The 14936-nt window shown below is 41.3% G+C and overlaps 1 protein-coding gene across 10 annotated transcripts in view; it reads left to right on the top strand.

Annotated features, from left to right (window-relative positions):
* The window catches only part of MAP4K4 (mitogen-activated protein kinase kinase kinase kinase 4), a 164358-nt gene that overhangs the window by 100385 nt on the left and 49037 nt on the right, over window positions 1–14936 (top strand). For all 10 annotated transcript variants that reach the window (XM_058834909.1, XM_058834855.1, XM_058834900.1 and 7 more), the window contains exons 4-8: window positions 5421–5546; window positions 6323–6433; window positions 9182–9272; window positions 10828–10958; window positions 13194–13248. In XM_058834909.1, the coding sequence (XP_058690892.1) occupies window positions 5421–5546; window positions 6323–6433; window positions 9182–9272; window positions 10828–10958; window positions 13194–13248 (514 nt within the window). The remainder of the gene's footprint in view (window positions 1–5420; window positions 5547–6322; window positions 6434–9181; window positions 9273–10827; window positions 10959–13193; window positions 13249–14936) is intronic.

The following is a 14936-nucleotide window of genomic DNA, read 5'->3' as shown; positions in this document are numbered from 1 at the left end:
GTGCAATACTGCCCCAACTTTCCTCGCCAAAACATCTCCCTCGTGTGTGAGAACTTTATTAACGAGTGTATGTATTATGGATTCCAGCAGCAGGAAAGGTCACCTATTGTGCTGGGCTCTATTCAGACTTTCTCTGCCCTGGACAGATTCTGCTCCAAATGGATGCTGGCCAAGTCTGGGGTGCAAAGAGGAAGGAGGTTGTGACACTCAAGCAAAGTGGTGGCTTGCAAAAGTTGGTGTTGTGATTTGATTTATCCAGAAAGATTTTTGTTTGTGGTTTTGGTGTCTTTTAGGACTTTTTTGGGTTTTTTTAAATGTGAGTGGAAGGCAGAAATGAAAAGTGAGAAGAAGCGGAAAGGAAAATAAACTTGGTTTCTTTTGGACTTCTCTTTTTCTTCGATTAGCGTGTTATGGGTAAATGGTAAAAGAAAGGGCAACTTGTTATCGCTTCGATGCCTTTGAAGGCAAACTGGTTTCCTCTCCATGGCTCTGGATCCATGGGTTAGCAGTGCCTTTTCACTCCCAGTGCTGGGCTGAGACTGCTGCCTGCCACTCTGCATAGATCCCAACTCTGCCAGTATCAAGATTCCCAAATTCCAGGAGCTAGCACTGGAACTTGTGGTCCTCAGGAACTCGGCTTACTCTGAAACCCCAGGCAGGGTATTACCAGCTGCCATTCTCCGGGCAGGACAGCTCCATGGGTATAGGCAGGCAAAGCTTTGTGAGCAGTACTGGGAAAGCAAAGGAAAAGAGATTTGAAGGCTTCCCTCACTCCATCCTGTTTTGCTGGTGTGTTTGACTTTCCACTGTTTGGTAGTGATATTAATTCTTAAAACCCTTGTTTGTAGTTTAAAATGCTACCTTAAACTGGATGCTGTTTGTGCAGGGAGAGTTGAGATTTGTCACTGTCTCATTTCTGAAATCAAAAAGCAAAGTTGCTGAAGGGACCAATTTGTATTCTGCTTCACACTGATTTAGGGCAGCATATAAATGATCTGGTAGGATAAATAAACTTGCTTTCTCCTTTATCACAGAACATTGTCTTGCTTTATCCTCGCTGGACTGTGTTTTCTCATTCGCATTTCTCCTCATCTTATTACTAGGGTAAATAAAACCTTCTGAAATAGTCCTGAGTTTCTCCTCCTCAAGCTGTCAGAATAAATATACAGCCAAGAGCAGTGGTCAGACAGATCTTCCAGGTTTGGGAGTGTGGATGGAAAGTCAGCGCTTACATGCCCTGAGACATGTCTTTGCTCTACCTTTGGGAGGTTTGGAGTTTTTGAAATTTTAAAATTCAGCTCCTGAAACAATTTCATTGTGCTGTAGAGCTTGGGAAACAGTGTTATTTCCCCTTTACTCCTCCAGGTGTGTTTCTCAGAGACAGTTTCTCATAGGGGTCTCATACCAGTTTTAGTGCTGGAACAGGTCAGGACTGTTGTGCTTGGTCTCCTGAGGCATCTAGACAGTGATGTTTAGCGGCAGACTTGAAGTGATTTTTCTTTTCCTTTGGTTATGTCCCCCCTGATTCTGACACTTTTAGAGCTTAGTTCTCTTATTTTCCAGCCCTCAAAAACGTCTAGCAAAGTGTTTCTGAATTCCTTATCTTCTAAAAATTTGTGTACATAAGGAGTGTTTTCTTTCAATAATGATGCAGGGGGTGCTGTGTTATCTTTGGAAAACAGCTGATAATCTTCCTTACATGGATCTGCACTAGTAGCATTTTTTGCCTGTGAGTTACTCCAGTGGCAACCACGGTCAAATGCTTAAATTTTCAGCTACTTAAATCATCACAATTTTGTGAATGCTGAAGTAATAAAAACAACTCATTGATTCACCATCTGCATGCAGAAAAACACACACTGATAGTGTGCAGCTTTAGATAAATTGAAGAACAAAGCATATTGAGCTTTGTGGTGGAGCAGTAAGCAAGCTGATCAGGTGCTGCTGGGTAGTAGGCTGAGAGGTAACACCCCTGGGTTTTAGTGTGCTCATTCAAATGGCTAGAAATTATCTGAATGTACATAGGTGGATTTCTGTGTGGGAGTCCTATGCAGGTTTTAATGTTACTGGCAAGATTATTTTGCTAAAAGAGTGTTGCAGTTAGAAACCCCTAGGGATGCTGGCACGTCCATTTAGTCTCTGAAGGGAAACACATGAAAAGGGAGAGGAAAGCTGCTCCAATCTTGATTTAACCACGTAGTCTTGCAAAACTATAGCTTACTGCAAAAATGACTGGTAATCAGACGTGCTGTCACAAACAGACAGTAAATGTGTAAGTATAAAACACTTCCACCAGCTCCATCAGAGGGAAGACAAAGAAGGTTTCAATAGGAGTTTGTATTCACAGATAATGACTTAAAGTGGTAATTGATGCCAGCTGCATAAAATCACTAGGAAGGGCTCACCAGCTGCCTCTCTCCTTCAAGAAAAAAGGGATGTACTTTTGTATTACTTCATGAGAATGACAGTCTCTTGCCTCAATTAGTTTTAATTTTCTGCTTTTGTGATAGCCTTGCCTCTGCAAATGGAGGGACTGTTAGTGGTGGTGGTGCAGTGCTTGTGTTGTCTGGAGAAGGTGACAGACCTTTCACCTCTGAGGCTGGCTCACATGTCCAAATCCCAGGACGGCTGCCAAAACACCTCTGTCTCAGGAGGATCCCTGCTGCAGGCTGCAGCTTACCCTCCCTGAGGCACGTGTGTCCATAAGGAGATCTGTGCGGAAATGGCCTTATCCGGTGAGATTTTTGGGTGGGATTCATCTCACCCTGATGCAAGACATCTGCAAGATTGCTGTCTGGGTCTTGGCTAATGACCTCACCCTCCTTTTGTAGCTGGTGGGGAGAAGTAAACACTGGTAGGGTGTGCATTGTTTGGCCCTTTTCAGATGTCCACATTGGGATGAAATGACCTGTACCGTGGAAAAAAAAATTGCTCCTGAATCTGGAAGGGAACAATTTTGGTCTGGCCAACTTTTTGTTTTTAATTTCCTTTTTTAAAAGTCTTCCACCAATGACTGTACCACACTGGTGGTTCAGCCTTTTCTGTGCTGATTAATCCTCATAATAGTTCCTGTCGCCACAAAGTCTTCAGGACTCGTTGCCAGGGAGTTATCGATCCACACTAAGTAAGTGGAGTCTTCCAAAACCTGGCAAAAAATACTGAGTCCATTTATTATTGTAGACTGGATTTTGTACTGGTTTGAACTGGAGGTGAGGTGCCATTTGTGTTGTGGACAAGTACTATGAGGCGGCTGAAATGTGAATGTAGGACCATTATTAGCTGTAGTTCAGGGAGATATTTGGGGAGATATTGCTGCAGGGAGATATTGCTGCAGGCCTTTGAGCAGGTGCTGTGACACAGACTCAGTGGAGAGCTGAAAGAACAGTAGCTGTCTACAGTCTGCTGGCTCTGTGTGTGTCTTTGTTGTTTGTTCTTCAGGATATTTTATTTTTGGGGGAGGGGGCTAGGATTTTCATTATTTTATTTTTCAGAAATAGATCCTGTTTAAGTATTGCCATTTTGGCTGCTGTTACAATAAATAAACACAAACAACCTTTAGGACATCCTGCCCCTTGTATTGTAAAAGCTATTGTGTTCGTGTGCTGAGGGTAGGAAGTAATTTTTATCTAAAAAGTCAGTTCAAAATAGCAGATTAATCCAATTATACATATTAACCTATCAGGAATTAAGTCCCAAAGCATCAAGTTTAACAATGTTCCTGTTTAATTTTTTTTTGCCTAAATGCACAGTTCAGAGGTTTAATGTAATATAAGCATTTATTCTTCCTCTCTTTTTATTTCTTTTTGCATATAGTCTGAATAAAAAAAAAATAAAAATAAATCATTCAACAACAAGGACAACAGAAGCAGCTGGGGAAGCACCAAGTTAGCTTTTGGCTCAAAAAGTTTTTCTGACAAAGCTTTCTCCCAGGGCTGTTCACTGGGAACTTTGATTTACAAGGTTCTTTTACTATTTTGTTCAGTGTTCCAGAAAAATGCAGTATTTTACTTCAAAGATGCATCATGGGAAGATATAAGAATAGTTTATTCCTGGTTCATTTTGAGAATTCTGTCATAATAATTTACGAGTAAGCATTGCATCTCACTATTAGAGTATTTGAAATAGTTCTTAGCTTTGTCTCAGAGAGTGGCATCTTTTGTTCAAGCCCTGTGTACCTGTGTGTATAAACAGTTAGCATGTAACTAGTATTAACATCTGCATATGTCATGAGTAGGATATTTGATTGCTAGCATGGTACAAATTGCAAGGAAGTTTAAGGCTTAAAATTTGTCAGATAATCAGCTTTGACATCACAGGATAATCAGAATATATGCTGCCATTCCCGTCAGCCAGCAGCCAGGGAGAAGAGGTTTTGGGTTCTTCCTGGAATCAGTTTAAGGGTAGATATTTTTCTACTTGGATATCTATGGATATAAAACTGTGGAACAGAAAGGGATATCCATCTGCCTTTTAATTTGTTGCCTTGATGAAGGGTGCTTGAAGAAGACTCCCACTGTCTAGGTATGGGGAGAGAGAGTTGGGGTGAGTTAGTGTCTGCTCCTTCTGTATCTGCTGGCTCCCTGTTCAGACACCACCTCAAAACGTGTGTGCAACATGTCCTACTGTCACTTCAAAATCAGGTTGTGGGTGTTTTAAGGAGTGGTTTCATTATGTTATCCATTTCAGCTCTTTGGAGGGATGACCTCCTTTCACCTGAGCTGCTCTTTCCTTGGCATCTTGCTGGAGCGGGGGGAGCCAGGGGAAATCCTTCCTCTGCCTTTGTGTCTCAGCATCCTGTTTACTGCCTGGGCTCCTGGCCCATTCTTCCTGATGCACTTGCTCTTCCTCCACAGAGGCACATGGAGGAGGAGAAGGAAGCTTGTGCAGGAGGCAAATGCCTCTTTCTTGCAATAAGGGGAATTCCTGGTCTCCACCTCTGTTTTCCTGCGCCAGTCCCATGCTGGCACCAAGATGGGAACCTTCTTTGACAGATGGTTTCACAAAGCCACTATCTGACATTTAAATAGAACTGGTTGAAATTTCCAAAATTAAAGGAGAAAAAGCGAGGAAGATGGAAATAATACTCCCGTGTCATAAATTCCCAGCCTGCTAGCAATGGATTTGCTTAAGGTATTACAAGCTTAGGGTTTTTGAAACAGATTATGTCATGTTCCATCACTGAGTCAAATCCATTGCATCTTTTATTTGCTTTTTGGGCTGCTGAAAACTTGGGGAAGACTTGTTTTAGACCGTCTCAAAAGACAGGATTTTGATGGCATAAACGTCAGAGGAGTTTACTGAATGTGATGCTGTTATAAATTGAAGTTTAGAAAAAATCTACTTGTGTGAAAGTGAAGAATAAATCAATAATACGTGTGGTATATTAAACATATGGGGGTTTGTTTTATTTTTTTCCAAAGGATGAAGAAGAAGAAATCAAACTGGAGATTAATATGTTGAAGAAATATTCTCATCATAGAAATATTGCAACTTATTATGGTGCTTTCATTAAGAAAAGTCCTCCAGGACATGATGACCAACTGTGGGTAAGCAGATGTTTTTCAAACACGTTCCTAAGTCTTTCCCTATTGGATATAGATTGATGATGAGAGAAATACCCCTTTATGGAAAGACATACTAAAGGAGTTTGTGCTTTCCTGAACTGCTAGGTGAGTGAATCACAGAGGCTAATCACACATCCTTAAGGGGATGTCTGAACCAAGATTTGCTATGAGCAGTGGATTTGTTCTTTAAGTAACTTCTATTCCCCTGTTTCCCAGATGGATAGTAACATGTTTCATAGGAGCAAGACAGCTGAGCTGAGCAGTAAGAATATGTGACTGTAAAAAGAAAGCTGCAGTTGAGATTGTACCCACGACATTTTTCATCCCACCTCATCTATACCCTCTACAGGACTGAAGTTTGGGGTTGAAATGGCAGGGTGCACGTTCTTCCATAAATAAATGGAAGTTAAACAATCAGACATGTTGCAGTGATGTGATCAGTTTGATTCCTTCAAGCGTTGGATGTGCTCTTACTGCTAATGCATTTTGCATAGCTGAGAAAATCCAGATTCCCAGCATTAAATTACAGTGATTAAATCAGTCCTTGAGAATGTGGTGGCTAATGTGCGATATATTCCATATATGTCTGACACACATTGAAGACATTTGGTTGAATCCATTTTCCAGGCAGAGATGTAAAATATATTCTCTGCTTTACAAGAGATTCCCAAATCAGTGCTGTAACCTGAGTATTTTGCTTTGCTAAACAGCTGAGATCTGTGTTTAATGTTGACTGTCCACTAATACTTGTTTTGCAGCTTGTTATGGAGTTTTGTGGAGCTGGCTCTATCACAGACCTTGTGAAGAACACAAAAGGGAATACCCTGAAAGAAGATTGGATAGCATATATTTCCAGAGAGATTCTCCGGGTAAGGAAAAGGCTGCCCCACACAGAAACAGTCTTACAGAGGTGTAGCCTAGCTTGAGGTTCTGCAAGAAGCTGTTTCTGATCAATCCCATTAGCCATGTCATCACTTGGGGAGTGCATAGGAGCAGATAGATGTCTGCTCCACATTTAACTTGGTGCGAGTTGTACTGTATTATAGCAGAAGCCTTGCAGAAAATTGCAATTTCTAGTCATGAGAAACCAGTGGAGGAGCCAGTGACCTTACCTACCGCAGAAGCTGTGAAACAGTGTCTGTAAGACCTGAGGCTGAAACCGTGGTGTAGCACAGTAGCGTACAGGATGGGATTTTCTAAATATGCTTGCAGCTGCCTTTTTCTCCTCCTAATCAAGTCCATGGAGGAAGAGCTGTTGGCTCAGGCCAGCAGTCAGGACTTCTGTGCTGTGATGTGCTCTCATTGTTATCCCTGCAGTCTGTCTAGAGCGAGCAGCTCTGTTGCGCGTGGCTGTGCCCTGTGCAGTGCTCGCAGGCAGCGCTGCACGAGTTTGTCAGGAAGAGGGCTGCAGCTTACCAATTGTTCTAAAATTGAAACCTTAACTAATTACTCTTAATATTTAATTTCCAGTTGGTACAGTTTAAGTGCTTTTTGAATTGGCATTTGTTTTGCTTCACTAAGTAAATCTGGGATGGTTTTCCTTGTGCTTCTTTGTAAAACAAGTTGCCTCCTATCCATACCACTCACTAAGCAGTATGTTTGTTCAATTGCTTAATCATAAATGAAGTTCTGAAGGGCTTTATGTTAAAGGAAGTGTGCACTGGCTCTTGCACAAATCAATGGTTGTGTTACACATTTACTCTGCCTTGGCAATTTTTAAGATGAGGACAGAGGGAGACACATAGTTCTGGTCTCTTGCTCTAGTTTCAAATGCTAGAGGGGAGTCCAGCTGCTGGTGTTTGACTGGCACATTTTAAGTTGTTTACAAGGGAGAAGTTGTATTTCAAAACAAATGGTTAGCATGCTTTAGTAAGAGGAAAATTAACTTCTGCAGGGCTATCTTATCCTTGATTTGAGAGATATGTGGGCTTGGAGGTATTCCATGCTATATTGTATTCATCCTAGATCCTCCTTAGATAAAGCAGTCAAACACTTGCTGAGAAGAGGAAAAAATTACTTACCTCAGAAAAGAGTTAGGGAAAGCTATTGTCTCATTCCAGTGAGAGATATGCAAGAGGAGCATTAATTACTGACCATCAGGAACTGGAATATCAGGAAAAAAGGAATGCTAATCTCACATTGCAATGAGATGTTTCAAACCCTGATTCAACACAGAGTTTGTTAGAGGTGGAGGAGAGAGGTCAAGTAGCACAAAGTTAAAAGGAGCTAAAATGCCAAAGATTGGTGTAGGTGGAGACACAGATGAAGGTCAACCCAGTGGATCCTTGTGTGGTTGGAAAGGTCTGGGGACTGCAGGAAAGTGGAGACCTGTCCTTCTGTCTCCTCCCAGCCCTTTGAAACCCCAAATGTGTTTTCTCAGTAAGGTTAAATGGTACTCTGGAGAGAACAGATGATTGTATCTCTGGCTGAGTCAGAGTAGCAGAAGGCTTTAAAAAATATTCTGTGTGAAGCTGTGGAAAAGCCTTCATTCCTGTGAAAAATAAGGCCACGCTTAGCGTTAGCAGTCAGTGAGGGTCTCAGGGACATCAGCCGTTCATTTGATTTGCTTGTGATTTGCTGTGGATGGTGTTTTTGTTCTCACACACATTAACTGTTTTAAAAAAGGAAAACAGCACAATGGTTATATAGGCAAACCGGTAAATGATCAGTTAATAAAGAACATGTGTGAAGAGATACTTCTCTACAGCAACTACTACTCTCTTAACCTCTTGCAGCTGTAAAGGTTCTAATTCTTTATTGTTCACAAAACATTAAAAGATTATCTGGGCAACACAAACAGGCAAGATGATCCCACTGGAGACTACAATTTTCCAAGCAGAAAACTGAGGAGAACCCAAAATACAGGCAGTTGCTAAGAGGGTTGCCTGTTGTTCTCCCAATTACATTAGAGAGTAAAATGCAACATATGTCTTTCTCAGCCCTCCCTCCACATGGCTAATGCTTTGGGGCATGTATCCAGGTGCTGTCTCAACAAAAAGCACCTTATGCTAGGAGGTTTTGTTTCTTTTGGAAACTATAACGCTTAGGCTTTTTTTCCCTGAGGTACAGTTACCTAGCTTCATGTTTATGGAGGCTAGAGAAGAGAACAGTTTAACAGTGGAGCATGTCTTTGTCATCTGTCCTCCCTTGTCCTCAAACATGATTGCCAGTCCACCACTCCCATCTCCTTCTTGAGGGTGCATATATACGTGTGGATGCTGCCTCCTTACTTCTTCCACCTCCCTTCCCAGCTAAATTCTGTGTGACCCCGTGCAGGTCAGAAGTCAGTGGCATACACTGACACTGAAGTCATTTAGAACGTAATTGCATGGAGACCTTGTGGGAGCTGAACTTTCTTCACAGGACAGCTGGGAGGTGTTTGCACAGTGCAGATGCTGGGCTGTATTTAGGCACTGTGTGTGCATGATCTGAGGCCTGTGTCTCTGCTCCATCACCAAAAGCTGTGTGGGTGGTGTGCTGCAGGTCCGTTACACCTAGTTGCAAGAGGTCGAGGCATAGTGCTGTGACCTTTGGGGATGCTGGGAATGGGTAGTCTGTTGCTGAGCCAAGAGCCTAACTCTGAACATCCTCTCCTTCCTCTCTTCTCCTTAATGCAGGGGTTGGCACATCTTCATGCCCATCATGTGATTCACAGGGATATCAAAGGGCAAAATGTGTTGTTAACAGAGAATGCAGAAGTGAAACTTGGTAAGTAGGTACACATGTCCATTTCCTCATTTGTTCAGCCTTTGGTTTTACGATGTTCCCAAATTAATTTCATACTTTAAGAGCCCTGCAACATGTTTTATAGCATGAGTACTCTGTCATTGGTTCAATGTGGATTGACAGGCTGCATGTATTTCCTCCTGCTTGGAGAGGATGGAGTACAGGTTGTTGTTGAATTTGGTTTAGAAGATGTTGGTTTTCATGCAGGAATCAGTGCAGGGATCATTTTGTTTCCCCCACTAAGCTATGTGCAACTTGAATCTGTTCTGATTCACTTTATTCTGGACTCGGGAAGTGACAGGAGTCTCTCTTGTATTTGGCTTTAATTAAAATAGCACCTGCTGTTCAGATTCTGGACACTAAAATATGATCTGGACAGCACTCTCAAGGGAGCTGTGGCATTGAATTCTAAACACAGTTCTAGTTCTGGCATGCCTGCTGAAAATCGTGCTCATCCCTGGCCTCTTCTCTTCTGCCAAGTGGACATACTCTTTTATTATTTCCTCTCTAATTTGTCTCTTTCAGTTAGTGCACATGTCAACCTTCTGTGTTTGTATCACGCTACACTTGCCACCTTTTTTTCGTTAAATATAGAGCCTTGCTGAAGCCCTCCCACCCAGCCCACATCCCTTCTGGTTTGCATTACACCTTCCTGCAGTATGAGGCATGGGGAGTTGTCCTGGCTGCTGGAGGAGGAAGCTTTTGGGAGAGTTTTCCTTTGTTTGGTCCAAAATGGAGCACAGTAGCTTCCAAACCATCGCTTTCACTGAGCTTGTCTACACCAGTTTGTCAGTGTCACTCAGATGGTGGATGCAGTGAAGCTGACATGGCCCTCTTAAGGAGAGATGCAGTTACTGGTATAGAAAGACATATAGCAGCGTGGTCACGAGCGGGGCAAAATGAGAGGCAGAAAACACCTTTGTAATGTAATTGCTTTGTAATGAAACAGGCATCTCTTCTGCAGCCTGTATGCACGCGCGCTCAAAGTTAGTGCTTTCTGAATAGTCCTCATCTTTTGCTCTCATTGATGTTTCTGCTGTATGCATTAAAGCAGAGAGCAGTTCACTGAACAACAGATTGTTTTTGCTGTCCAATTTTAGAGCAGAAGAAGTGGTGAGCTGAAAGGGATGTGTTTATGCATGCGATTTTCCCATAGCATGAGAGGTACCTTTGGGAAGCGGCTGTTTTTGTATAGGCAAAGGTGCTTGGCTTCACCATGTGGGAAGGGAATAAATAGGCCTTTCTCAGCTTCCCAGGCACTACTTCTACAGCTGTGCTCTCCCTTCTGTCCAGTCAGACCAGTGGGGGGTACAGGAGTGGTGATTGTATGCTGCTGTGTCCCTTGACGCTTGTGCCCAAGCACATTGTGTGTGAACCATGAGGGCTTACTTGCCTCAGGATTAATCATCTTGTTTCTCTTCAGCATGATCCTCCCACATGGGATGTCTATGGGGCTTTATTTTCAAATCACTTTGCAAAAGTAATCATTGCATTATTTTTCCCCTCTTATTTCATTTCACTCTTTTCCCACCCACAGTGGATTTTGGTGTGAGCGCTCAGCTGGACAGGACAGTTGGCAGGAGAAACACTTTTATTGGGACTCCGTACTGGATGGCTCCAGAAGTTATTGCCTGTGATGAGAATCCAGATGCCACGTATGATTACCGAGTAAGAGTCCTGTTCAAAGAAAAAACCCAAAACATACACTTGCAATATTAATGTCTGTGAACTATGGCAGTTTTTGAGACTTATGCTTTGTAGGACTAATAGCTATATTGTGTAGTTACATCCTTATTGCCAAAGTACAAGGTAAGGATACTATCAAATTGTGACCTTTAACAGTTTCTGCTGGTTGTATTATTGTAGCTTTGAGACATAAATATAGGACTTCAGGGTGCTATAGGTGCTTAGAGAAAGCAAAAAAGAGTTTGCCTGGGAATGCTTATGTTCTTGACTTGTATAATGGTTCTACTTTAAATTGTGTTTCACTATGTCCAAGTTATTGTGGTAACCCAGAACAATACATTTCAGGTGTTGCCTTAAACAGAACCACCGTCTGGGGAGCCAGTGAAGTACAGAAGGAACTCTTAAAACTACTTCTGATTTTAAGATACATATACACGATTTTTTGGATAAAAATTTATCCATCACAACATTTCTTAACAAAGATCATTCTTTACATAGCTTGCTGCAAATCAAGGATTTAATTACTGCAAAACCATAATTGGCTTGATGGTATTTGCACTACCCTTAAGAATAATAGGTATTTAAAGTTAAATATATCCAGTGAAAGCATACTGTAATCTTGAAGGATCCTCTCAGCTGACTTTAAGAGAGCACAAGGAAGGAAAAAATGTAAAAACACTCTTTTTAAGAAATCTTTACTTAGAAAAATGCATTGTTCCAGCTTTAACCAAGGGCAACAAGGATATCAGAAAGCCAGGGATTAAGGCCTTAAAAGGAATTACAGAGCTGTAGATCAATTATATCATTTTGCTGAGACTGATAGTGTTAGCTATCAGTATATTTGTGTGTGTCTAAATCTTTGTAAAACACCCAGATTATTTGAATTGGTGTTTTTGTACATTTTGACTAAGATTAATCAGATTGATCCTTGTCCTCTTGATTTAATTGCTTTTTACATTCAGCATCTCATTGTACTAAAGCTAATGTTTTATATCTTCCCAGGTACAGTTGTTATCATTAGTAAGGAAGGTTCGCTATTAAATGATTTAATAAAGCAGGAAAACTCCCTGCAATATTTGTTAGTGCAGTAGTGATGTGAAAAATAATTCCTTTGGCCTCTGAAAACACCTGTTTATTGTTCCTGGTGGAGACTATAGGGTGGTTGCTCACAAAAAATTAATGTTTGAAAGATTCTGGAATATCATGAGGGTGTGCAATTTAGCTTAAATGGCTGCATTTGACTAAGAGATGAGTACCTTGCTGGGTCTGAAAATATGATGTTTAGAAATGCTTCTCTGCTTGTTGTGCATGAAGAGCTTATTTGCTCATTAGTTTTAAGTAATTTTTTAAAAAAATCACAATTATGACCAGAAATGAAGACTGCTTTGCTCAAGACTGCTCTTTCACAGCAGTCACCTCCAGTATTTTTCCCGTTAAGCTGTGTCAGTCTCTGAAGTTGGTTCCTTGCCAGGACTCCTCCATCTCTTCCATGTGTTTGATCTTCCTGGCTCTTGATTGGTGTCTCCCGAGTCAGAGGTGCTGGCCAGAGGTGGTACCTTGAGAGGCAGCCACTGAAGGACTCTTGTTCTATAGTGCTTTAAGCAAGCAGAGATTTTAGGGGAGGAATGTTGGCTTTGGCTCTAAGTAATGCCTGTGGTAAAGACAGAGGTGTAAGTTTTGGGAACCTCTGCCTTTTCAGTGGTGTTGGTGACTAATTCACCTCTCCTTTCAGTGGGCCGGTATTTTCCTTTTATTCTTGCTTGTTTATGTACATGAAGAACCCTTGTAGTTTTTGACAAGTCTGGCCTCTTTAAATTTGAGCTGAGCTTTTGCTTTTATAACTGCACCTCTACACACATTGGGAAGGCCCTTGTTCAGTTCTTTGTTGGCAAGGGAATATTGAAAATTCTGTTTTTTCATAGGCTTCGATTTCTGCCAAATGTATTTACCATTGTCATAATGTGACTATATTTTTATGTGCTGTTGTAAAGGGTTGTTTGCTCACTCAGTAAGAATACGTGTGCATGTTTCTGCATATGTATTATGTGAAAAGCAGGATTTTATGATATAGTTACAAGATAAAAGAGGCTTATATTATTTAAATAGCCATGGTATTTGGTTTCAGCCTCACCTACAGGGCCTCTCTAAATAGTACTCTCTTACTGTGTGAATGGGTAAATCCACCTACTAACATATGGTGTGTGTCTTTTTCTGCAGAGTGACCTTTGGTCATGCGGCATTACGGCCATAGAGATGGCAGAAGGAGCTCCCCGTAAGTGATACCTGTGCTTCTCCAGTGGGCTTGTTAAGGCTGAAACATATACTTGGGCCATGCTGGTTGTAATCTAACCCTGGATTTGAGGTTTCTGAAAGTATCCCCATGTTATTTCTGTTCTCTTTGGTTTTGCCTGCTCTATAAATGTAAAATCCCATAAATAGCAATGCTTTTGATAAAGATAGGGTTGTGTTTAAACACTACAGTGCAGACTGCAGTAATTTAATTTCTATAGCAGGAATATTTGGAAGCTAATCGAGTGTCTGACTTCCTTCCTATGGGTAGTATATTGTGTTTTGGAGTTGTGTCCCACTTTGACTGTGGACTGGCCTGGAATACTGAAATCTCAGCTGGGGAGAGGGTCAGTGGGGCCTTGAGGAAACAGTTCTTAATGAAAAAAGCATTTGTAGCAACTATTTCTGTATTGGCTTTCTGTTGGTCTGGATAATGCTAACATTGCTTCTCCTTTTGTTTCCACTCATCAGTGGGTGGTGTTAATCTTCCTTAGCAGTGACATGGCTTAAACTGTAAATCCTTCTTCAGGACAAAGCACTGAATTTAGGTATTCTCAAGCAGGGATCATTATCAGTTAGTTTGGATTTGAGAGGAAAATTTGGAAACAAAAATACCCAACTTTTTAATAGGTTCTTTTCCTTTCACATGGTTCTTTCAGAATATAAAGGCAAACAGCAGATGTTTGAGGAGGACAAAAACCTTTGAAAAGAAAGGAAGTTAGGCATGGTGTTTTGACTTTTAATGATAATTTTTGTGAAAGTCCTTATTGATCCTGCAAATATATTTACCCTCACCCTCAGATGGAGCTCTGTATTTAAAAAATAAGAGCCTAAGGTACCTAAGAGCAAGTTAACTTTTTTTTTTTTGTGCATAAAAATCTACCACCACAACACAGCCCAGTTTGAAATGTCTTTGAAATAAATATGTTGAAATAAAGTACTGATATTTTCCAGCTAAAAATTGGTAATTTTGTTGTAGCTGCTGCCTGATTTTGTTGTTGTTATTGACCTTAATGTAAGATTTAAAAATCAAGTCACAGTGGTCATGTGTTGATTCATGTTTTAGGAGGCCTGGTAGTTTGGGGTTGTTTTCTTTTTCCTTCCTAATTGCACATTTGCATGAATGTCCAAGTGAGAGCTGCTCCCAGGACACTTCAGCCAGCACTGTATTAAGTGAACTACCTCCTTTTTGCCATACCTTTTTGTTCAGCACATTGAGTTGCCTGTATGGCTTTCAGTTAAAGGCTGGGCTTTGTAAGCCTAGAATTGGATGATGATATTTTGTTCATTTCTAAACCAAAGCCGAGCTTGGCCCCTCTTTGTGTAAAAGCACAAGAGCGGCATTTAAGAAGTAAGCAAAGATCCTGTCTAAGTGCTGAATAGCTCTTGTCCTCTGGTATGTGGGCTCTACGTCCTCTTTCAGTGGCAGCTCAAGAGTCCATCTCTATGTTTGGTGGTCTGCAGGGATCCATAGGCACCCAAGGGCCTTTTTTGCCAAGAAAGAAGTGGCCCCTTGTTTTTGAAGCCAGAATTCTCTTTACATCAGTCTGTTTCTCCTGAATTTCTGTGGTGTGGTAAATGTCACCTCATCCTGCAATGATCACACAGGCTGAGACTGAGGGTTTAAGAGATCAGACATAGGAAGATGGATAAGACATTGCTCCTAGAGAC

The sequence above is a fragment of the Poecile atricapillus genome, chromosome 1 (genome assembly GCF_030490865.1).
Source record: "Poecile atricapillus isolate bPoeAtr1 chromosome 1, bPoeAtr1.hap1, whole genome shotgun sequence".
Lineage (NCBI taxonomy): Eukaryota > Metazoa > Chordata > Aves > Passeriformes > Paridae > Poecile > Poecile atricapillus.
Note: the sequence above shows the minus strand (reverse complement) of the source record. Positions and strands in the feature narration are given on the sequence as shown.